We start from the raw sequence: 25,261 nt of genomic DNA, 5'->3' as shown, positions 1-25,261 counted from the left end.
CGGCAGAGTGCCGCCATGGGTGGCGGTTCCTCAGGAAAAACGTGGGTTTTCTTCATCAGCAGAATTACGCCTAAAACAAACACGATCACACATCATTACGTGAACACCATCGATGACTGAGGCGGTAACTACCATCAACCATATAAATAGCTGAGCTGCTCACAAACGTGCAGCAATATCTTACTTGTGCAAAACTTTTTTCGGTCCTAGCGTCAGATCACTCAGTACCCAGCCAACAAAAGAGCCATCATGCGGCAAACCCGAGAATTTTCAAGAGAGCAATCAAGACCAATTAGTGTTTAGACCTCAATGCATAGTGGTGTTAAGGTGAATAACGAACATTTGTTATGCCCACAAACAATAAAAAAAATCTAAAGGTCTACGCACCGTGCTGGCATAACAACCAACATCGAATGTTGAGGAATGTTAACTTCGCTGAGATAACGAACGGATGATTGTAATTAAATTACCGGATACGTGCTAGCAATTCAAATGATGTGCCGTGTCATCTGACAATTGTTTTTATCATCCATGTCGTCTGTCGACCGCGCCTGAAGAGAAGTGTCTGAAAAGACGAAGAGAGAAATCTTGAGTGCGTAGAGGTGTGACCCGAAAAATGTCAAAACCCATAAAGGGGTCGCAGAGTCCCAGCTCATTGACCCTATGAGGAGAGAACAGTGAAACAGTGAAAACAGTGTATAGTCGATCGAAGGCACGGGATCGAAGTGTGAGGCCGAAGGCTAGGCCGAACCTCGGTAAGTGTAAAGAATATTCTTCACATTACTACCGACGTTCGGCCATCGGCCTCACATTTCGATCCCGGGCCTTCGATCGATTACCCAGGCAACGCTGCAAGCACCTGTGTTTCAATGGTACCTTGAGAGAGTTCTAATTTCGTGTTGTGTTATTTGTCCAATTTCATAAAAACCTGGGGCATCCAAACGTTTAAAAAATGCCATATTTTGTTGGTGCCGCTCAGACAACTTACTTCTGTTTATTACTAACATTTGTATATATCTACAACAGAGAGAGAGAGAGAGAGAGAGAGAGAGAGAGAGAGAGAGAGAGAGAGGGGGGAAGGGGGGCACAGGTATGCGATACCGTCGCGATCGGTACTGATTCACAGTAGACTCTCTTTACTGTGTACCAGTACCAATCGCGAAGCGACGTGTCGCGTACCAGTGGGTTGAGGTACGTCTTCGATGATCTGAAAATGCGAACTAAATTCCACGCTTTTCTATTTTTTTCCATTTTCACCGGTGATTGCCATGTCTCTGCTTCTAATGACCGGGAACAAGGTGTAACCATAATTCTATTACGTCATCAACACTCTAGGAATCACATGAGAATGCACTGCGCATGCGTAACTTCAGTTGTGCTGCTGACCTTGCTACGAAACACGCAGCGTTCCGTAGCTCTTTGCGTAGCTTGCTGGCGATACACGTGGTGTGTTGCATTCAGCGTTTGTTCCAGGAGTTGTAATAGTTTACAGTTACATTACTCGAACATTTCTATTTTATTAGCAACGTTGTTGCTTACTACTACGACTGGTGAGTAGTTAGTGTTTTCACAATGCCGTCTAAACCTAAGACAATGACGGACTCGGCTTCTAAGGATTCAGGCAATGTTGCAGCTTGTGCAACCAGTCCAGATAAGGGCAAATGTCCTAAACGTAAGCGTGATACTATTACTCTGGGCAGTGGCGATGCCATAGCCTCGACAAGCAGTAGTCATACTAGAGACTCTATGGGAACTGACGTCAGAACTGGTGGAGATACGGCGGCCATTTTGAATTTACTGACGGAGATAAAGGACAATCAGGGTAAGCTCACTGCTCGTATGGACAAACTTGAGAATGATTGTTATTATGAAGGTGGTGACAATGAATTTGTGGATGACACTGGAATTGAGCTTATCGAGCCACCTGTAAAAGTGAAACGCTCTACTTCGGACGCGTCCGAGGAATCTGTTTCAGCTGCCGACGCCTCGCAGAGTGACGTCAACAAGCCTAGTTTGTTCAAAGACATAGCTAGCAAGTTTCTTGTGAAAGAGCAGTGTGAGGATCCTATTGATGACGATTTTGCCAAGATCATTAATGCTCTCTTCAGAGATGGAATCTCTGATGATAAATATAATGACCTGATAAAGAAATTCAATCGACCTGAAAATTGTGATGGCCTCACCAGTGTAAGAGTAAACCAACTGATATGGGACATCATACGTCCTGAAACTAGAAGTTTGGACACCAAATTCCAGTCTGTTCAAGCATCACTTGTCAAGGGTGCCATTTGCATTACTCAACTTGTTTGTGAATTAGCCAAGTTGAAAGATAGTCCGTCAGACAAGATCGATTTAGGAAAGCTGATGGACTTGGGTACAGACTCTCTAGCGCTTCTTGGTAATACGAACCGTCTTTTAAATCTTAGGAGACGGGATTGCATGAAAGCAGACCTCAAGCACGACTATCTACATTTATGCTCTGCTACAGTACCTTTCACTGAGCATTTGTTTGGTGATGATATCACCAAAAGAGTAAAGGACATACAGGAAGTGAATAGGGCTGGTAATAAAATCAGCACATGGCAACAGCGAGGTGGATATAACCGTGGTAGAATGAGGGGACGTGGTTTCCGTTTCAGAGGTAGAGGTCGTGGCAACTTCAGACAATTGAATGAGGCTTCAAAAAATACCAAGGGGTTTGAAACCCCAAGTCAAGTCACAGATGAAATAGAGACTGGTAACGGAAGTGCATCTTCTGCTTTATCTGTGAGTACGAAATTAATTTCTGATCATGTCACGTTTCAAGCAGGTAGACTGAAACATTTTGAAAGCAAGTGGCGTAATATTACTTCTGATGAGCGTATTATTGATATCGCTCTTCACGCCCATATAGAGTTTATCGATGATAAACCACCTGTGCAAATTAAGTGGCCAAATTTATCTTCTTTCAGTGCGATTGAAGAAGCAAACGTTGAGATAGAAATAAGGAAATTGCTTTCAAAGGGTGTGATTTCTGAATCACAGCATTCTAGTGATGATTTTGTTTCACCATTTTTGTTGTACCCAAGAAAGATGGTTCATTTAGAATGATTCTAAATCTTAAGAAATTAAATGAACAAGTCCAGTATCATCATTTTAAGATGGACACATTTGAAACGGCATTACGCCTTATTACACCTGGTTGTTATATGGCATCAGTAGATCTTAAGGATGCTTATTATTCTGTTCCTATAGCTGAGGAACACCAAAAGTATCTGAAATTTCTTTGGAAAGGACAGTTGTTTCAGTATACCTGCTTACCAAATGGATTGGCATCTGCCCCCCGCATGTTTACTAAACTTCTGTAAACCAGTGTATGCTACCCTTCGTCGAATGGGTCATGTAATAATGGGTTATATTGATGATTCTTTTCTTGTTGGACATGATTTCATTTTATGTACTCGCAATGTGTCTGACACAGTTGCTCTTGTAAGGGAGCTTGGATTTACTTGTAACTCAGAAAAATCTGTTCTTGTTCCAACACAACGAATTACCTTCTTAGGTTTTGATATTGACTCTGTGTCAATGACTGTCACTTTAACTCAAGCCAAGGTTGAAAATTTGATTGAGCAATGCACGAAGTTGCTTGCTAGAGACTTTCATACAATACGTGCAGTTGCCAAGGTCATTGGCATGATGATTTCCAGTTTCCCTGGAGTTGAATTTGGCCCACTGTTTTATCGGTCTCTTGAGTTGGCCAAAATAAGAGCTTTGCAGTCACAGAATGGTAACTTTGATGCCACAATGGTCATTTCTCTGGAAATGAAAAATGATTTGAACTGGTGGGTTCAAAATTTACCCATGAAAAACGTCAAATTTGTAGATGTAATCCACAAATATGTATGTCATGTGATGCTTCCACGTTAGGCTGGGAGTCAGCTGTGAAGGAAAAAAGGTGGGGGCAGATGGACTGTAGAGGAAGCCACACACCATATTAATTATTTAGAAATGCAGGCTATATATTTTGCTCTAAGATCTTTGAGCAAAGAGTAATAAACAAACATGTTAAGATACTTTGTGATAATACCACTGCTGTAGCCTATATTAATAATATGGGTGGAGTGAAGTCAGTAGCCTGCAATGATATTGCCAGGAAAATTTGGTTGTGGTGCAAAGTGAGGGGAATATGGCTTACTGCTGCACATTTGCCTGGTTCTCGAAATGTTGAAGCTGATTATGAATCAAGACAGTTTAATGAACAGACTGAGTGGCAATTAAACCCATCTTTATTTAAACGCTTTGCTAATATTTGGGGAACTCCAAATGTTGATCTTTTTGCCTCTAGGCTTAACACTCAGCTGCCAAATTTTATATCATGGAGACCAGATCCCGATGCCATGCATGTTGATGCATTTACATTAAACTGGAAATCTTATCATTTTTATGCTTTTCCTCCTTTCAGTCTCATGGGGAGGTGTGCACAGAAAATTGCGACAGATCAGGCAACTGGCATTTTGATTGCACACTTTGGCCGACACAGTCCTGGTTCACACCACTGATGCAGATGTTAGTGGATCTACCATTGCTACTACCACGGACAGACAACTTGTTGAGGCTTCCAAATGTTCAGAAGCTTCATCCATTACGGAAGAAGCTACAGCTTATGGCCTGTCGTGTGTCCGGCAATCCCTTGAAAAGCGAAACATTTCTGCAGGAGCAGCCACTATCATTATGGCATCATGGCGACAGAGTACTAAGAGACAATACAGAACTTACACCAGGAGATGGTTTCAGTATTGTAGTAAAATCAAGGCAGATCCACTTTATCCAGATATAACACAAGTGCTTGATTTTTTGACTGAACTGTTCCATTCTGGTATCAGTTATAGTGCTCTGAACACAGCTAGATCTGCTTTGTCTGCCTTATGTTCAACTAAGCAACATATGACTGTTGGCGCACATCCTTTGGTTGTGAGGTTTATGAAAGGAGTTTTCAACCTGCGGCCTACTGTTTCCAGATATAGACATGTTTGGGATGTTCGCAAAGTTTTGAATTATCTGAAGACTTGTTCTCCAGTTGTAGAGCTTTCGCTAAAGACTCTTACCTTAAAACTGGTAATGCTGTTAGCATTAGTAACAGCTGCTCGTAGTCAATCTTTACATCTATTAGACTTGTCCAGTATGACTACAGAAGAGAGTTCATATACATTTATTTTCACCGGTTTACTTAAGCAGAGTCGACCAGGATATGTGAATCCCGTTGTAACTTTACGGCCTTACACGCCTGATAAACTCTTGTGTGTCTGTGATACTCTTAAAGAGTATTTGTCTCGTACTGAGAATTTTCGTGACAATGAGACTAAACTTTTCATCAGTTATGTGAAGCCACATAAGGCTGTTTCTAAAGCATCCATAAGTCGCTGGATTCGTGAGGTAATGACTAGATCTGGTATTGACACTGACAAGTTCAAGGCTCATAGTGTGAGAGCAGTTGCTACTTCAAGGGCAAAACAGAGTTTTGTTCCAATAGAACATATACTTGCCACTGCAGGCTGGTCTTCTCTTTGTACCTTTGCAAAGTTTATGATAAGCCCACCGCAACAGACAGTGATCTGTTTGCTCATAGTGTATTGAAGGCTTAGATATTTTTTGGTGTTTTCGTTCCAGTATTTTGTGTTGTACGGACAAAGTTCTTGCCGTATTAAATACAGTTCGTATTTGAAACATTTATTCTGTTTCATTTTACACGTCTTTGCTTTAAAATCTCATGTGATTCCTAGAGTGTTGATGACGTAATAGAATCCCCCAATTAAACGAGACTTACCTGAAGTCGAAGTTTAATGGGTATTCTATGTAGTCATCTATAACACGAAAGGGATCACATGCCCGCCCTGGTTTTTTCTGGACCCCTCCCATGGAATACATTTGGACGTGTTCATTCAACCTTTAAAATCTGAAGTTACGCATGCGCAGTGCATTCTCATGTGATCCTTTCGTGTTATAGATGACTACATAGAATACCCATCAAACTTCGACTTCAGGTAAGTCTCGTTTTATTGGGGATTAATTTATAAAACACCACTTGTAAACATTTTACATTTTAGGTGACGTACATATGCACGTCAGTATGATTGCGACTAATGCAAAGCCCCAGGTTTCCACTTTGTGTCATTTTTTCTCACCTAGAGTCATGCAGACATGTCACACCTGAACTATTTTATTTTTTACAAGGTCATATGATGTACAAATGCCCGTTTACAATTTGTTCTATTCTTCACTGCCACTTTGTGACTTTTCATGTAATGACTGAATGAGCCACTGGTACTGGTCTGGTTGGCTGAATGTCGCCTCGCTACATCTGACCAACTGCCAAAGAAGAAAGACCCCGTTCAAATTTCACACATCGGCAAGAATTGCCGACCAAGTGGCAGACGTTTAAAACCCCATTAGTTGGGACTTACAAATGGCATGAAGTGTGGTAACTCCACTCAACAGGTGGTTTCCTCGTGGGATGGTGATCCCATTGCTTTTAATTTCAAGGTCGACGTCTTCCCCTTCGGAAGAAAAACTGCACTTTATATTATTTTATGCGCCATTGAAAAAACCCAACTAGATGGTGAATTGTTTGGTTTTTTATATGCGCTGGTGATAAATACCGGGTTCGTATTTAGGGTTGATTACTACGTACAAAAGTGAAACAATCATTTACGGAAAGAGGTGTGGGGTGAGTTTGTTGGCAAACTTAGTAGTCAACCTAATATTTCAAATAACTCTGCTTGGTACAGCACTTTTCGTGCTTCAAACCCTGACAATGGGTTTAATGCTTGTAGTCACACTTTCGCTAGTAAAGGCACAATTTTGCTGTTCTATCGAGTATAGTAACTTTGTCCCAGAATATCTAGCCAGACCTTGGATATTGATGCAAAGTTTGTTGTTTACAATGTCACTATTTAAGGTAGAATGCGCCTCGGGGACAGATATTCATACTCAAACTTTTAACAATTCTTTCCTGATCTACCACTTGTGAGAGCTCATTTTAAAGCTCTGGGAGTAAAAAATATTTTCACCATCTTAGTTTTTCGAAAATCTCAAATTTTATTTCCCCTGTAGATTAACACAGCGATGGCGGCCATTTTGCATTGAAAAAATCGGTAAATGTTAGATAATGTTTTTTTTCTCTAGTCATAAACTTTACACGGTGACCCCTGATTTTTTATTCTTAATTTGGTAAGTGTATGGTTGAAAGTTCAATTGCGGACACTCATTAGAGTAATTATAAACTATTTTAATTTATGAACTCTTTCAGCTTTTTACGATAAAATATTTTCAGAAATGTTGGGAACGTTTGATGTTACAGTATATAATGATATCCCTAGGAAATACACCTTGAAAATGACTGTTACCAACTTTTCTCATGCTTTGCTTGTTAAAACTTTGAACGGACTTCTCTTTAAAATTGTAAGATCAAAATTTGAGCCATAATGTATTTTCAGTTACATGTCTTAAATGTGCATGTATTTTGTCTTCAAAGTGTTAACAATGGAGGTTTTAATCCTTCCTAAAATATAAAGATTGTCTTGGAAAAAAACGACAGCAAAAATCTGCTTTCCTTATCAGCTTTTCAACAACTTGAAGGTCAACACAATCCGTTGTTTTGCAATGAATGGTGAGATTTCAAAAAACTTCTATTGTTTATGAAAATCAACTGCTTCGGCACACTCTGCTCTGATTGACACAGCAAGTACTTTGAAGTGTCCTCCGAAAAACCCACAAGCTACACAACATTGATGTGAATATCCAGCTCAGTGTCAGTTACAGTATCTGTGTACTGATAAAATACAATAAACAGACTATAAAAAGACTTGTTCTCCAAGTAAGAGGTAAGGTAACAAGAGTAACATAATCTCACGAAAAATGAAGACTGACATGAAATAAGTAAAAGTATCTCATTTTATTCTAGAATCAAAAATCAAGAGTATGGGTGTAGGGTCCATTTGTAACAATACTCAAAACTTGTCTGTTGCCATACGTGCCCCACTTCACTTGACACTTGCTTTCTATACTCTTTGCATTATTTTCAACTTCTATTTGTGTCTTCTGCACAAAACTTGAGTAAAGTTTAAGTCCTTCATCTTTTCCGATATTAGAATGGTACTGCATAACTTTTCCTTTCAACTTCCCACCGAGTGTTGCCTGAGGCACAATGAGCACATCACCTGGTAGGTCAAGGACGGACACTGTTTTTCCATTGTCTGATTGGCTGAGTTTCACATTAAGAACAGCCTTAACTGTTGGTGGAGAATGGGAGAATGGGGAAAGTTGTTGGGTGAATTTGAAGACATAGATGGGCGTATGTATTATAAGGAATTCTTCAGCTTGTGCACAGTATAATTACAATGAATTTCCATCACCCTTGACATGCTAGCTGTTCAGGGACACATATTATTAAACCAGAACAGTTCTTATAAAGTGTTTCTTTCTGTAGACAGGGCAAATGTTGTGATAAAATTGAAAAGAACGATGCATGCCTCAGAAAGGAGATCAAGATAAATTCTTCGAAGGGACAATCTTGATAGTGATTGTTTTAGGTGAGTGAAATGACCATGTTGTCTTGGGTGTGAGTAGGTATCAAAGTATTCCATCAAACTGATTATTCTTGTGACGTCTTCACTTGATTAGTTTTAAAATTTGAAATGAAGGAAGGTAGTTTCAGTCACAAAAGAAATAAAGTATATCAGTGGAAAAAGCAGCCCGGTGGAACATATTTCAGATCACTTTAAGTTTTTATCAAAAAACTACTTTGTAGGAAAAAATAAAGGGAAAAACACTGACTTGGAGTCCTACCTACCCATTTTCTCCACAATGTCTTGGGAGGCACCTTTCATAAAACATACATAGACAATAATTCCCCTGTTGACCTGAAACAGATATGAGAGAAGTTAGTCATATTACTTGAAAGTGTTTCATAATCAAATTAATTCCCTACTCATCTTGATTCAATCAACTTGATCATCTTGATTCCAATCAGACATAAAAGTTTTCCACTTCATGGTCAATGTCAGATAGTCTGTGAAGAATAAATACTGAACAAGCTGTGAAAGTTTTAATGTAGAAGCAACCCCTCAAAAAAGCTGAATATCTGAATATTTGATGTGGATTTCTGTCTGCAAACAGGGAAATCACAAATTTACCAAGGGCAGCCTACTTTAAAATGTCAAAATATATTGGCAACTCAAGTATAAGTGTTGAAAATACTCATTTAAAATACATTTGGGAAATTTATACAATTCACATGAATAAAGCACATGCATAAATGCTGATCAGGCTGTGGGAGGAATATTTGGATTTTGAACAACACTGAAGGAAGACCTTTTTTTTAACTGAATAAAATGTACTGAAAGATACAACAACACACTGCATCTCACAAACATCCGCATTTTGTTTATTTTCATTCAATTTATATCCTTTCACTGATCGCTTTATATTTTTTCTTTTTTTTCATTGTCGTGCGTTGTGTTTGTTGTACAGATTATTATTGTTTCAATATATTTTTATATTATTTGTTGTATTTGCACAAAATTGGATGTCAATGACTTATTTAGGGTCCATATGTTACCACTAACATGGACTCATTTCTCTTATGTATTAAATATTGTGCCATCTGTGGTAACTGCAGTATTAAAAAGGGATGAATACTGTCATTATTTTCGGGGTCATTTGTACATGACTACAAATCTTATGTATAAAATGTCAGGGAGGTGATATTGTACCAGGAATGAGACAATTATTGCCGTGATGACATGAAATAACTAACCCCAATTCCTGGCCTCCACTGCACTTTACCAAACACAAAAACTAAGGAGTCCGAGATTGTACGCGTTTTGAAGAAAGTGGAAATTTATTTTAACTCTATTAATTAGTCAGTGCCACAATTTTAATTACCACATGTCTTACATCATCACTTATGCTTACACCACTTGTAAAATTGCACCATTTTGCTATTCACTTTCCCAAATGCGATTAACAAGTCTCTTTATGCAGAAATGTAATCATGAATCATATTCCATGATTTGAACAGTTAGAAAGCTAGTTTGCATGTTGCTGCGGATCCGTAGTACTGCCACTCCCTGACTTTTTGTTTTGGGGAGTGGGGTCCCAATTTCTCGATACAAACAGTCACTGTCATGCCAGGGAGTGGCAAGGCTACGGATCCGCAGCAAGCGTGCATGTTGCTGCGAAAACGAGCCCTGCCACTCCTTGACGTGTTCTGCCTACCACTCCAATGACCAAGCTACCCGAGTGGCAGAGGCTACGGATTCGCAGCAAGCATGCATGATGTATCGCCACGCAGATGTTGACGTTGAGGGCGCTTAACGTGAATCGTACGTGTCTCCGTCCGCGTCCATGTATCGTATTAAAGTTGTGCTGTTCCACAGAGGCAATGCAAATGCTAAAGTCTGTACATCTTACGCGTTTGGTTTAGACGTAAATTGCAACACAATTATTCGCAAGCACCAAAATACCATGTCCATTCTTACACAATGAGCGAAATCGTAAACCCACCTCGACAAACTCTGCCGGTGTTTCGTCATCAGCAGGCTTGACTTGTAAACGACCTGACAGACACTGTTGTAGAATAATCTTCGCTTTTAACGAATTGCCGCTACTTTGGTCAGCCATTCCAACGTGTCAGAATGTGTGAGTGTGACAAAGTGTGTCAGGAAAACTGCATAGTTCGACAACAGTACCACTAATGTGATAAGACAGGTGTGAATACAGCTAGCCGCTGACCTGTTTTCAGACCCGGAAGTAAAATGCACGGTAGTCATGTGATCCGCGAAGCGAACGTTTCGCGTTTACCCGCATGAGGATGGAAACGGCTAAAAATTGTATATCTTTTGTAAAGAAAGCATAATATGTTCTGTTACATTGTATAAATATTTGTTACTAATGAGGTCAAAAATGGCTTTTTGTAAGGGGTGGACCCTTTGATGTTATTGGTGGGAGACGCAAGGAGCATTATTTTTTTGTCTGCTTCACTCAAAATTATTTTGTTTCAACTGTGTGAATTCTGGCATCGTTTTTCCACTTCCCTCCCAGGGATTTTTTTGTTAAGATGCTGTTCTTCATATGACATGACCAAAGAAATGTGAAGCAGCAAAAAATTACATGGAACTATAGGCAAACAGCATCTACTTCAGAATGCTGGAAAGTTGGAAAGAAAATATGAGCATCCTTTACGGCAGCAAAATTACTGATGGAGACAAATAACCAGGGATGTGAGTTCGAGTGCAATATGATACGACTTTTTCAGCAAAATGCTATCCGATCGGGGTTCGCATGACAGTACTTTGATAGGAACAATAGTACCACGCAATAATCTACATCATAGTCATAAGTTCATAGTGACAAAATATGACAAACACAAACAGCACAGTACAGATAGACGATAGAATATTTCAACTTTCTAGTACTGTCAATTTTTAAAATTTTTGCAGTATTTTCTAAATCTTTTGAAGTAAAATAGAATAGGTCATATATGTCCGTACGTTTTATAAAAATGTTTCTTCGGTAGGTCACCATGCTCAGCTTTTCACTATTTGGCAAATTATAGCTTGGAATTCACAATTTGCATACTCTCTCATGATCATCATTTTGGGTGCTCTTCAGCGGGTTCCATTGACCAGACCAGATTTGGATTTACTAAAGTCGGCGTATACTGATATATCCAAAAAGTCCACTGACGCATTTAGTAAAAAAGTGTAGGCTAAAAATGCAACATGTTGTGAAAATAAGGCGCCAAAAGGGCATGCCGACCCTGAGAGCGGTACCTATTCAAAGAAATGATAGGGATGTGAGGCCACAGGACCCCATTTTAGACCTCTATAATCTTTGACCCTCGTAAAAAGCCACAGAGTCGAATTTGACACAGCATTATGGGGCATAACTAAGCTCATTGACGCCGACTGTGGCACAAGCAAAATCTTTCTGCAAATCCGTTGTCCCTGGCCAAGTCATCATTTGCTGAAACAGAAAAAAAAAAATATTTTGCCTAAAGCATTTATAGGGAAAAAACAAAAATTTTGGTTAAAGAACATATGTTTGACTTTCACTAAATTCGGTTCGGTGAAATCACACCCCATTTTAGACCTTGGTTGCAATGCAATTCATATCCCCATTTATCGCACAACATCCCGGGAAAAAAACCCACTCCAAAGCAACGGACGACAAGGAAATGTATTGGTAGGCAATTGAAGTGACCACCCTGGGGCGCTGACATTGAAAGATATTATAAAATGGCACACCGAATATTAGAGATGATATAAAAAATGGGCATGGGGAGGGGCGAAAATGAAAAGTCAAGACTTAAACTGTCCATGCAGTGTATTTTACCTTATATCTGCTGGCAATTTTTTAAATTTTTTCTGCCATCCTTGGCGGGATTTTTTCCTCAAAGGCAACCTTCTGGAATTTTTTTCCCCAAAAATCGTCCCAGCTCCCCCCCGATATCAAATGGTCCACCCCTACATGTGATGAAAAAAGCCATCCGAACTCAATCTGCCTATTTAAAATTCCTTCGTTTCACATATACGAACCGGTCAACTAACCGTTTCTTATTTTTACGATCTTGCAGAAACTTCACTACAACAAGTAATCAGATAGGGAGAGAATATTATATACAGTTGTTTCAGTCTCGATGAAATCTCCATCACCTCAACACTGTTGTCATTTTCATAGCGGATAAGTCTGGCAGTTGTCGACAACTATACCTCGCATTTTTTAACATGGAAAAAAACATGCCTTTCTTCAGTTGGATGAATTTTGTCGACGTCATACTCCGTCTGGACAACGATAACGATATCGAGAAATCTAGCCCTACGAGTACGAGTCTACGCCAAAGCCGGACACTCAATGCTCGTAGGGCTACGGGAAATCCTGTTAAACGAATGAGGAAAAATTACTGCTGTCCTGCAAGTCAGCAGATCCTGTACAATGTGAAAGATAAAACATGTTTATAGTGGTTGTAAACTGCTCCGATCTATTCTTTCATCATTCATTTCAGTCACTCGTCTCCATCAAAGCCCGGCATCAAAGTTCAAATATCCGAGTCTCACTCTCACGCCGACGCACTTTGAACTCTGACCCTGGTAGATGACAGCATCGACAGTGCGCTTGCGTCTTGCGGGCAGTACATGCATCCTCCAGAATATTGAGAAATGGCGACAGATCAGTCCAGCGGTAAAAACGACATCGAAGAAGAAGAGGAAGAGGACCCAGTAGATCGTCTGCTAAGTAAATCTGGCTGCGCGAAGTACCATTATGCAGTACAGGTAAATAAATCCAAAGGCCATTGTGCCACAGCATTGAGCGTGTTTCTGGGAGCTGCCATTACCGGAAGTTGGTAATGGCGGCTCCCAGAAATGTTTTTGGAAGGCGATCGACGTGTTTGAACAAATATCAAACCCCATAAACGACAAATTTAGTGTAGTATAGTGTTTAGTCTTCAGTGGGGATAAATCAGTATGACCAAATGCAGTAAATATGCGGGATTTCACATCAAAATGCCACGTCATGGGAGACACGCTTATTTTGAATACTACAGTACAGTGCCTTCAGCATTGTAGCACAACTGGTGAGCAAGCTTGCAAAAACCAAAAATCATCGACCGCCTCACTGTAGAGCTACAATTTTGCAGCCATGTGGTGTCTTGAGTCTAACTCGTCACCTTATTATTTAGGCTAAGTTTATTGACATCCGGGTGTCAATAGCCATACAGGGCTTCTCCAGGCTATAGACATTGGGGTGTCATAGCCAACTGGCCCTCTATTTGGCTATTGACACCCGACCCCTCCTGTCTTTTTCACTAGTTGGTCTCCAAATTCATCCAAACTTATTTCTTAACAAGATATTGTATTTAGAAATAAAAAAAATCTTCCAATATGTCCTCTGTGAATATCATTTTGCAGTCCAACAGTGCTACTACAGTCACTTTTATTTGCAAGAATTGGAATACAGAGTCTAGGCCTACACCAAAGAGTAATAGCCAACTGGCCTCGTATTTGGCTATTGACACGTTTGGCCGAGCGGTTTTGACTGTGATGTCATTGCTAGGTGACTTGGTGGTGTACGTTGTGAGCTCGAATCCAAGCAAAAAACTGCAGAATTTTCATCCATCCATTTTCACCTCACTCTCAGAACATCTCTCTTTTATTTCAACCATAGCTACTGTCTCTGTGTGAAAACTAGGAACCATTTTCATTGCCAAGAACAACTGAAACAATAGACTCTGTATTTGAATTCTTGCAAATAAAACTGACGACTTTTTAGATTACCTGTATCATTATGTGGCCTTAGGGACTGGTCAGTTTCTTCAGCCTGGGGGGGGGGGCGGTAGATTCATGGGGGGGGGTCACCCTGTTTTTGACTTTGGTGATAGGGGGGTCACCATGTTTTTGAAATGCCCAATAGGGGGGTCAGTGTGTTTTTGAATTTGACACAGGCTCATCATTGCCTAAAATGCTAGTGTCAGCCACAAATTTCATCATTCAGTTGTATTTTTCGGCGCGCCCTTTGGGCGCATAACTTTAATAATCAGTCATATTTTTCAGCACGCCCAACTTTAACATATCAAGCATACATATATCAGAGATATCTGTATGTTCAATATTTTTCAGCGTGCTCTTCAAGCTCATTACTTTAATATATCAGACATTTTTCAGCACGCCCTTCAGGTGCATGACTTTAATATACAAGGCATATACATCAGAGATATCAGGATGTTTCATATTTTTCGGCGTGCCCTTTGGGCGCCATACTTTAATAAATCAGAGATATATGCCAGAGATATCTTGATGTTTGCTAAGTGAAAGTGTACCATTATGAAATCTGCAGTTCATATGAAAAGCATGACAAATTCCTGATACTTTTCTGTTCTCTCTATGAGAATTCAGTATGAGAAAGCAACATGCACTATTATTTCACAATATATATTTGATACAGTGACTTATTTTAGAGATAGAAACATGACAGGATATCTTTCCTTCTCATTGATGAAATTATTTTCCTTTGTGTCTCAGGTTTTCTGTAGAAAGATGCTTTTTTATGAACAAAATAACAGGTAAAAAAGGCAGTTTTTGTCATTATTAGCTGTGCTTTTATGGTTTCAAAGGTCCTCTCAGACACTGTACACATCAGATTTGGCTACAAAAGCTCTCTATGGCTCCTCAGGAGATTTAATTGGATAGTTGGCAAGTCTGAACACCCATCAAAGTTTTTGATTCACTGCTTTTTCCTCTTTGATATTAATGATTGACATCCATTTCTGTACAACAGTTCAGGACATCTGGTTAAAGAGCATAGAAAGTGTGAAATACATTCACAGCTCATTCAAAATACAGCTCATTCAAAATGTACTGTATTCAAACTTTAAGATTGACACTTTGAAATTCCTATCTTACAACTGACATGTCAACAATTTCATTAAAACATAGAATGACTATTTAAAATATATGTAAAACGTAAAATATAATATATATATATATATATATATATATACATATATATATGTCCACCTTTTGTTTTACCTATGTCGCGCGCGGGGGGGGGGGGGGGGGGGGGGGGTCACCCTGTTTTCGAAATTTGAATAGGGGGGTCACCCTGTTTACAACATTTGGAATGGGGGGGGGTCAGCCACTTTTTGACGTCGGCAAAAAAAAAATCCACCGCCCCCCCCAGGGTGAAGAAACTGACCAGTCCCTTACTATGTACTGTCTCTTGTTATAAATACCTGCAAACAATATTTGCAGAGAATGATACCCTTGGTTCTAACCCCGCATGTCTTTAACAGGGAGCTCAAGTTCCTGCATTATTCCATCAAGGGGAAATATAATTATTGACTCTTGTGTCAGCATACAGAAATAAATTGAAATGTCAATAATGGTTTACATTTAAAAAAATACCACCTTGCTTGGCTGGATTTTCCCTTTCTGCAATAGTCCACATCCCAGCTATGCAGTTTGCCTACCAGTACCTGTGTACACTGTGATGTCACTGTGTACAAATTTACATTGTTTAGTGGATCATGGACCATGAGTCTATCCTTGTACTGATTATAGAACAGTCCACTGATGTGCACTTATTACTTTTGAGGGGGTTTACAAAGGGTGAAAGACTTGCAGTGGAGTCTTTTAGGTTTTTGCCAAGTTTGAAAAGGTCAAAAATATGGGCCATTCACAGTTGATGAGTTGCTTATTAATTTTAATTACTTTCTTTTATACGTGCAGGATTGTATGGTTGAGCACAAAGACTGGAGAAAATGCCAAAAGGAAGTGACTGCGTTCCGTGAGTGCATTAGCCAGCAACAAAATCAGAAGAAAACTTAGTAGTCACGACAACAAAGATGGCTGTCGAAAGTTTATGATTTCAATACAGCTCTAATGACCAGTAACTCAAATCGAGACAGGCAGAGATGGCTGCCATCAAAGGATGTGTTATCAATGGACTTTTGAGAAAAGTGACGTCTTTTCATTGCTTTGAGAAGCTGTATTGATGGAACTGATGTGTAAAAGTGTTACTGGATGGAGAACTTTCATTTCAAATTGACTGTTCTGTATGAAAATGACAATTATGGAAATTCTTCAGTGGAGAGACAAAAACCTTACATGGGTGCTGTGAGAAACAAGGTTCCTGGTTCGTTGCAGGTGATCTAGAAACCTCTTGCATCTACATATATGAAATATCAATAATGACAACTCTATGTGCAATTTTACTGTACTTGCAATTTTGAAAACATCTGCAAATTAATTTTCCAAAATGTGATAACTACACTACTTCAGGACTTGATGTTTTGTCAGCCATATATCTCAAATGACAGAGGTGTGTGGTTCTCTGGCTGTTGAAGCTCAGGATATTGTGCCTATTACTGCCTTTGAAATATTCAGCAGGTCTCTGAACTTGTCATCCTGATACATCTTCTAGTCTGTAAAAGTTTCTTTTGCAAGTATGGAACTCCTCGACATATCGAAACATGATATTGCCATAGGAGTAATTTCTTAATAGTCAATGACATGACATAACCTATGTAATCCATTGCAGAACACCAGAACCAATAAAATTCTATTTTATGAAATAGTTTTCTGTAATTGGCTGCTGTTGTGTAAAATTGCAAGCTTACGCATGCCTCAGTGCAGTCTGTGTGAGTGGAATTTCATTCAATGAAATTTGCATATGTGAATGTATAATATTTACAGCTATGTAGTTTCGGCTATTGGACACTGTGTATGTGCAGATTGAATATGCAGTAAAATTCAAATTGTAGATTAGCTTATCATACCACCATAATGGTCAGGTCTTGTGATTGTTCAGTGAAATGAAAGCACGCATTCATAATGTGAGGATGTGTATATGCAGGCCAAGTCTCCTTGGAAAATTCAATCTAGCAAAATAAAACCTGGTACTTTTTACAGCGTTTCTTCATAAATTTTTAAAGAGAGTTTTTAAGACAGACAGAGCTTGCACATGATAGTTATAGTGTAGATCTGTAAAAGCAATTTCCACTGCAATCGTTTTACAATCACAACACCAGATATATCCTGTAAAATGTATGCATTAAATCTGTATCAGTCAGTTTATTGTAATAGCTTTACGTCACTTTCCATATCGTATTGTCAAAATGAAAGTTGAAGGGAATGACATACAAGACGATGAAATTCTCCAATGTTGCAAATCAAGGCAATTTACAGAGAAGATGATGTGAGACCGTTTGATTATAGTTCCATTTGTCAAGCGTAAAACGTATTATGATGTAAAGCAGTCCAATAAAGGTTTATGACATAGAATTATGAAGTTTAACAAAATACTAAGTTCAAACTTGCAATTCACACAAGTCAAAATGTCAGGTCTATTAGAAATTCTTGACCATACTAAATATCCAGGTTCATCCAAAAGGCAACTTTACCATTACAAGCCTTGAAGGAATTCTGGAGTTGAAATTCACAGAACTGCTCTGAGCACACATCTGTTTGGAAATTAACAGAGAATGAATTTAGTACTGTGTTATAAATTACACTCTTGAAGAATCTTTTTGGTCACAAATAAGTTTTTGTTTTCAATCAAATAATACTACCCCATGAAAGCTGATTGAATCTCACCTGCAAAGAAATTTTCCCTTCCATTTAAAAAAATATTCAGCACCTTTAAAGTCTTTCTACATCTTTGTATTGATGGTACGTGTATCACGTCCATCATAATAACAATGATTGCCCAGTCGGTTCATAAATCTTGGTACTCAGTAACTTGACCTGTGCTGAAGTTTATTGGTATACCACAATTTCCACCCATAAATTCAATTTGAACATGTCACATAAAATATTCAATAAGAAAAAAAATATACAACTCCAAGCCTCCTGATATGTACATGACATGTTGGTAAACTGGTTTTAGAAAAATTTAATTTAAATACATGGAACAGACTTGCTTTATTATGAGTAAAGCTGAATTTACATCATTTTAATACATATAATTAAATATCACTATTTTCGCTTCTCTAAGGCGCAGCATATAGGAATTGAAATATTTTTGTCATAGCAAAATTCTACATTGCTTATAAAGTCCTCACTGCAAATGACCATGGCACTTGTAGATATGTCAGGAACACACAAAAATTGCATTATAATACATCACTCGTACCTTTCTTTACATCTCTTGCATCCGGGTGGGAGTATATCCAAATAAACTCTGTAAAAATGTTTCTTTTTTTTAAGTATCATTCAGATTTCAAACTTAAAGAATCCACATGTTGATGCCAAGCATTTTATGACATCGAGGCACTGTGGTGCATTGATTTCTACAGTCCATATCTCTGTGGCTTAGTACTGAACTTATCATATTTCTTTATGAAAACAAATTTAGTGATTATATGAATGTTTTAACTTGTTGTCAGCCTCATACACTGTCAATGACCCTGTTATAATCTGAGGAATTAATTTGTGACATTTTCTGTAAACATTTAAGGAAAAAAATATGAAATCAACCAAAATTAGAATCAAAGGCTGTAAATGTTAAATGGTCATTTCAAAATTTCGAATGACAACAAACCCCCCCATAGTTAGATTTAAATTACAGTGGAATTTGATCGAGTGTCTGTTTTGCCTTGCAGAGCTCGACAAGTCTACATGTTGCTTATCATTAGAAAAGTAAACATTTGCAACAAATTCAGTCTTTCGTGTTAGATTATACAGCGCGCGCGGCGAACGTTTCCCATACACTGTCTAGTCTACAATCATGACAGTCGTTTCAGCATACCATTCATGCACAACAAGCTTGACACCGCACTATAGCTATAGTACATTATCAGAGTTTTCTTTCAGCTTTTTGTGTACTTTGATTTGGGAAATACAACTCGGACAAAACTCACTGACATATTTTTCGAGTGTCGGATCTATATCTCGAGGAAAGTTCTCAACATCAACCGGACTGACTCTCGGCGTTTTATTACAGTGAAACATTGCATTTCTTCAGCAAGGTAAAGAACATTTTGAAGGCAGAGAGATATCACCGTCCCCTCCATGCTAACCCGTTGCCGTGTATGATGCCGTCCGGGAAATTAAGTGCCAAAATACAGTGAATTATTTCAGAAACACTGGGTGTGTTATTCAATGGCACAAAATGTACCGTGTTGATTGAATTACACTTGCATGTGCAAAATCAACACTTTTCTTCAAGTATATTTTGTAGCTCAGAGAAGTGTCAATTGAGAAAGTTTCATTTAGCTGAGACAAAAGAGAAAGCGGGATTAAAGTTTCATGCAGGAGTGTTTAGCATTTTCTGGTTGACAATATTCAGTGTTGTATCGTGTCAAACTTGTTGATAGAGTAGACTGCACTGGCAATGCACAGACTGCATGCTGAAGGAACTGTTGTCGTGATTGCTGACATCGAGAGGAGAAGAAAAGTTTTTTTTTTAAAAGAATTTACTTGTTTCTTCATAAAGTTCCCAATTTAAAAGTAAACACCTAAAAGAAAACTGGTGATGTGCATGTAGTGCAGTGTTATGCTTGTTGTGAGTGACATGCTGAAACGACTGCAGTGATCGTGACGAGACAGTGTATGGGAAACGTTTGCCGCGCACTGTAATCTAACACCAACAAAAGACAAAGACTGAATTTGTTGCAAATGTTTACTTTTCTAATGATAAGCAACATGTAGACTCGTCGAGCTCTGCAAGGCAAACCGGACACTCAATCAAATTCCACTGTATCTGAAAATAAATTATGCGTATATATCTTACAATCAGCATTAAAAATTTTGAATTTTGCATTTGCTTAGCGACCTAAGTCAACATTATTGAAGTGTGGATGTAAATGTCTGTCTGACTTTTGTCAGTGGCAGTCTTTTCATGGGTAATTACTCAGATTGGTTCTATTAGGTGGCTGTATTGTTCAAGCAGAGCTGTGTTTTCGTCACCAGATGTTCCAAGAGTGAAATATTCAGAGCTTCTTGAAGGCCAGAACAACAGCATCAGGACAACATAGGATATGAAATCAGCAGTCAAGGTCATTGCTATAAAGGGGAAGAAAATAAGCATAAATTTTAAATGAGATCTAGGGTCAAGATAATTTCAGCGGCACCAACGTCACTCAAAAACGAAAGTCTCTGCACAAATGGCCATAGAGGGCCTCCTAGCTTGATACTGGCATTTCAAAAAAAGAGAACACACAAGGAGTAGACAAAAAGTTTGGGGAGAGAGTTTCTTCGCACATTGTAGCCTTCCCAAAACCCAATTCAAGCGATTCCACATACTAGAAATAGCTGCCAGTGCTGCACTTGTATTTTTACTAAATTTGCCAAGCAAAACAAAAATATTTGAAGAGGAAATGGCAGTTGTCCAACTTAAGCAATGAATCTAAACAAATCTCTGAGAAGTCCCTACCAAGAGTTCAAATGATAACAGTAATCTCACCTGAGATGGCTTTCTGTCTCCAGAGTGGTGAAATCAGTGCACATATTGCTACTGTGATTGGTAAGTAAATGAACCAAATGGAAAACCCGATGCCAAACCATCGATAAAATTTGAGTTTTCCCTCGATATACTCTTGCCTGTAAGTTGTCCTTAACTCAATCAGAAACCAGATGAATATAAGGCACCTCAGAGTTAGAATCACAGCTCCTGGCCAGGTCTGGTATTCAACCAAAGTTGATGTTTCATCAATACCAATCTGTAAGGAATTGTGCGCAGTTATCAACCATCAGATCATAGTATTTTGTTTAGTTCAGATTTCCATGATGCACACTTTAAAAAAATCGTACGTTGTATTTCCAATGCACTGGTTTACTGTGACAGATTTGTAAAATGTCGTCTTCTGAAGAACAAAACTGCAGAAAAGGTATGGGAAGGAAGAAATAATTCATGAAGAAGTCTAATGCGACAGGAGGCATTGAAAGGACAGATTTCTACACTCTCAAAATTCTACAATTCACTGGTCAACAGCTTGTATACGACTTATTCAAACTTGGAAAGATTTTCGTGTTTTGTTTTTGTGAAACATGAGGTTTGATATTTTCTATTGAGTTTACATGGACAATAGCATGCTTTTGTTCCCATAACTGAGATAGCAGTGAATTTTAAGTATTGCCGAATTTTAAAGCATTTTGAATTTCTAACCAGAAATAATTTGCTCAGGGACCCCTAGTAGTCATTCTTGATTAAGAAACAAAAAAGAATCAAGATTCCTCGCGCCAAATATGGTCAAGAGTTTTAAAACTTGTATATTTGAGTTTTACCGACAGTGTTTTATACAGAAACATATATGGATGGTTTGGAAACCCTGGTAACATTCCTGTTGCCCTCGCTAATATTATTGCTTTGATCACAGACCTTAGAATTTATTGGGTTTGATCTTTGATATTCAAAGTGACCCATTTGATATACTTGGGGAACCTTTAAAAGTTGACCTGGGTAATGCCCATAGAGGAACAGTGCCTGAATCTTTAATTGAGTTATTCATTATTATTCTACTCCCCAAAGTATATTGAGATGTCCAGTATTCAGCTTGTCAACTCAGCCTGTACATGTATAGACTGCATTGTTATTGTTGACAAGTGAATTCTGGTCAGGACTTCAAATTCAAAAGCCAACTGTATAACAGTGCACTCTTCATGCATACATGTTGTGTTGACAGGCTGAATATTGGGTATTTTCACATGCTTTGTGGAGTGGCAAAAATAAAGACAAATCATCTAAGTTATAGCTACTGTCCCTACAAAATCACTGGCTAACATACTGTAAAACATTTCTCTTTAGATTGCATCTTTTTCCAGTGAATTTGCTGCTAATTAAACTTTTCCCTGTATTTGCAATGGTTAGGATGTCTTTTTAGCTAAATTAAAAACCTTGCTGATTGTCATGGAAATCTTAAAACGCTAGAAAAGCAAGCTGCTTATTCAAAGTGTATTAGCATAGTACACTTACTGCCATCCATAAAAAGAGTACTCCATAAGTAGCACAGTACACACCCCACACTCCAAACAATAGTTTCTTCTGGGTGAATTTTGTGGTGGTGATTGTCCAGCCTTTGGCAAGGAGCAGCAGCAACAACATGAACAAACACTGAGACAAGATATCACAGACATTGCCAAACTGATACACAATTTCAACTCCCGAGCCGTCTTGAGAGTAGACGATCAAGTGCACAAACAGAAGCAAGATTCCACAAAATTCCACGTACAAACACAGGGTGAAGAGCTTGATTATTGGATGCATGTACTTGGAGTGCGCCATCGTGTGGCACGCGATGAGCGGAAGGTAGAACATCGTGAAGGCTAGATATATTCCCAGAATGCCTTGCAGGGTGTAGGAGAACTGGAAATAGAAGAGGTTCTGCTTGGCAAGGGGGTCTCCATTGACCAGCCAAAGGTCGTACTTCAGGATCACATCCTGATGCTGGTTGTCATTGTGCCACGAACAACTCTCTTGGTCCTGAGTTGTGTTTTTGTGATAACATGACACCATGCTCAGATACCACAAACTGCAAAATTGAACAGAAAAACAAAAACTCTACAGAGTTTAATCTCTTGTAATTCATGTGTTGGTTATATGTTGTTGTATGGGTATTCAGTGAGATTTTATAGCACGTGTGCACTAATGGTGTTTTTCAATCATCGTACATCAGAGCCATTCTTTGCAATGCATGAATACTGTCATTCAATCATTGAATGAGGGTACAGCAAAGCTGCACGCTATAGAATTATTTATGTACAAGAAAACCTGCTACCTCTATTCCAGTCAGAACCTGATAGTTTAGTATGACTTCACAGTAAAGATGCTATACTTTTGTGACAATATTTTGCTACACTTGTCATGCTGGTATGTATTGTTATGTTCATGCAGGATTCAGGTTTGTGATTGACAAATCCACTTCACTCATGCGTACCAAATGGTATTTTTTACTGCTTTGTGCATTTGACATGTGATAATGCTTTCAAATTTAAATTTGTCATACAATTTAAATTCATTCACTTGTAATGAACCTTTACGTATGAAACAAATATGTAAGCAAGTTCAGAGTCCTGTCCCGGTGTGGAAGGATTTTGGGATGTTTAGAGCTGATTTTATCAGTTCTGGGAGAGTAGAACTCCGTGACTGACACAACAGGAATACCTTCGTGTGACACCAGGACACGCCCCTTTTGTGAGCCACACCTGCAATAAATGGTGTTTTACCTGGGACCGTCAGTGTCTCCGATCTGTATTGTAAATTGGTATCCTGGGATGACAAGATGTTTGCCGCCCTGGTCGTCGTAACATAGTTCATTGACGGGGCATGGTATCGTTCGCATCATATCCACAGTGCCGTTCGGCAAACAGGTTTTGTCGTAGGCGACATGGTCGATGTGTTTAAACATATCCCTGCACGTATGATTGTTTTGTTTGGACTCTTTCTGTTGATATTGATCTATGTAATAGTACCAATATTCCTCGCTGGCAGCAACAAACTTATAATTTGGTTCATAGAAATCACCTTGTTTCAAAGTAATGTTTCCGTAAATGTAACCGGAAGACCCCTTGACATCGTGCGGGTTGGCTCTTTGAAACCCAAACTGCGTGAGGAAATGGTAGAATTCCGTGGTTTTCCATTCACCAGTGACGTGTTCCGCTGTTACAGATCGCCCAACCAATAAAAATATCACGAAATAAATGCAAGCGACACTTCTTGTACATGAGTTTACGGTAAAAGCAATCGCAAGACCTGGTAGTGTAATTGCCATTATGAATCATCATGCACAGCTGCCCAGTGTGGTCTCAGGTCATCGGTCACATGAGACTAAAATGTACCCAGTATCCTTTGCGTAGTGACAAACTCAAGTTACCAGGTTACGGTTCACCGAGGACAGCGCTAGCGCTGGGTACATTGACCGGATCGTGTCTAAAGAGATAATCAGGAAAAGCATCGACACAGATATCTCGATGGCATTATTGAGTCGTTGGACGAAATGCTGCCCAGCTTCTACTTGATTTCAGTTGCTTTTCGACCTGACATCAACAAAATACTTCACTTATTCCGAAAATGATTGAGAAGACACTGACATTTTTACAGGAGAATGAACCGCGTCTTAGCATATCTGCACCAGCTCTAGTGTAGATAGTTTGTCCTGACGGGGAAGATCTATCTGGCTTTCAGGATAAAAAAAAATCGAAAAATTATTAAAACAAACACACTAGTCTCAATGTCTCGTCGAAAGAGTTAGTCCTAAAATTCATTTTCGTTTCATTAGAGAGACAGTGAGCTGTTCAAGTTACAGATTGGTTCAGCGGTTCAGTGGTCGCAAGGGACCGTTCAGTTTTTACGGCCGGGGGGGGGGGGCCGGCAAAATCTTGTCGCCGGTGTTCAAAAAAATAGACCCCCCCCTGCATTTTTCGCGAAAAAATGATGACCCCCCCCTTTGTCAGACGAAAAAATTTGATGACCCCCCCCCCCCCCGCAGAAAAATAACCAAAACCCATATGTCAAATTTACCCGTACGGTTTGCATTTGAACTCCGGTACGCGGCGCACTTTATTCGTGTAGCAGAGATGCCAGTGCACAAACTTCTCAGCCACATCCATGCAAACGTCTTTTAATAAGGACGACTGTAAGGCAATTTTTAACTTCATTTCCATAGACAACTTATGTCCATGGACATTTTATAAAGTAAACTTTATTGGAGTGGTTCGCCATAGGCAGCCCTCCGGTTAAGAGGGTCATGGGCCATTACGTAATGTCAACTTTATTCTAGTGGGTAACCAAA

General features: G+C 39.0%; 4 protein-coding genes across 5 annotated transcripts; 2 read left to right on the top strand and 2 right to left on the bottom strand.

Moving 5' to 3' along the window:
• Nucleotides 1-1,352: 1,352 nt before the first annotated feature.
• LOC139150086 (uncharacterized) lies at nt 1,353-5,708 on the top strand. The gene is made up of 2 exons (XM_070722244.1): nt 1,353-2,766; nt 4,442-5,708. The coding sequence occupies exons 1-2, from the start codon at nt 1,573-1,575 to the stop codon at nt 4,814-4,816; spliced, it is 1,569 nt and encodes a 522-aa protein (XP_070578345.1). The 5' UTR covers nt 1,353-1,572; the 3' UTR covers nt 4,817-5,708.
• A 297-nt stretch (nt 5,709-6,005) lies between these two features.
• LOC139150085 (cytochrome c oxidase assembly factor 4 homolog, mitochondrial-like) lies at nt 6,006-17,107 on the top strand. Of its 2 annotated transcripts, XR_011556188.1 has the most exons (3): nt 6,006-6,020; nt 13,043-13,310; nt 16,263-17,107. XR_011556188.1 is itself a non-coding variant. In XM_070722243.1 (2 exons), the coding sequence occupies exons 1-2, from the start codon at nt 13,197-13,199 to the stop codon at nt 16,359-16,361; spliced, it is 213 nt and encodes a 70-aa protein (XP_070578344.1). In that variant the 5' UTR covers nt 13,076-13,196; the 3' UTR covers nt 16,362-16,403. The 2 variants fall into 2 exon arrangements, 1 of the variants encoding a protein (XP_070578344.1); XM_070722243.1 differs by lacking the exon at nt 6,006-6,020 and having other exon boundaries at nt 13,076-13,310; nt 16,263-16,403.
• Nucleotides 7,912-10,790, bottom strand: LOC139150083 (D-aminoacyl-tRNA deacylase 2-like). The gene is made up of 3 exons (XM_070722241.1): nt 10,543-10,790; nt 8,828-8,897; nt 7,912-8,267 (listed from the first exon to the last, which is right to left on the bottom strand). The coding sequence occupies exons 1-3, from the start codon at nt 10,657-10,659 to the stop codon at nt 7,942-7,944; spliced, it is 513 nt and encodes a 170-aa protein (XP_070578342.1). The 5' UTR covers nt 10,660-10,790; the 3' UTR covers nt 7,912-7,941.
• Nucleotides 17,108-17,578: 471 nt separating the features above from the next.
• On the bottom strand, nt 17,579-24,291 carry LOC139150084 (integral membrane protein GPR180-like). Its single transcript, XM_070722242.1, has 4 exons — nt 23,697-24,291; nt 22,447-23,002; nt 20,938-21,193; nt 17,579-20,537 (listed from the first exon to the last, which is right to left on the bottom strand). Exons 1-4 carry the CDS (start codon nt 24,239-24,241, stop codon nt 20,386-20,388), a joined length of 1,509 nt encoding a protein of 502 aa, XP_070578343.1. The 5' UTR covers nt 24,242-24,291; the 3' UTR covers nt 17,579-20,385.
• Nucleotides 24,292-25,261: the final 970 nt, after the last annotated feature.

Source organism: Ptychodera flava, chromosome 14, assembly GCF_041260155.1.
Source record: "Ptychodera flava strain L36383 chromosome 14, AS_Pfla_20210202, whole genome shotgun sequence".
Lineage (NCBI taxonomy): Eukaryota > Metazoa > Hemichordata > Enteropneusta > Ptychoderidae > Ptychodera > Ptychodera flava.
The sequence above is the reverse complement of the archived record's forward strand: the minus strand, read 5'-3'. Positions and strand labels throughout refer to the sequence as shown.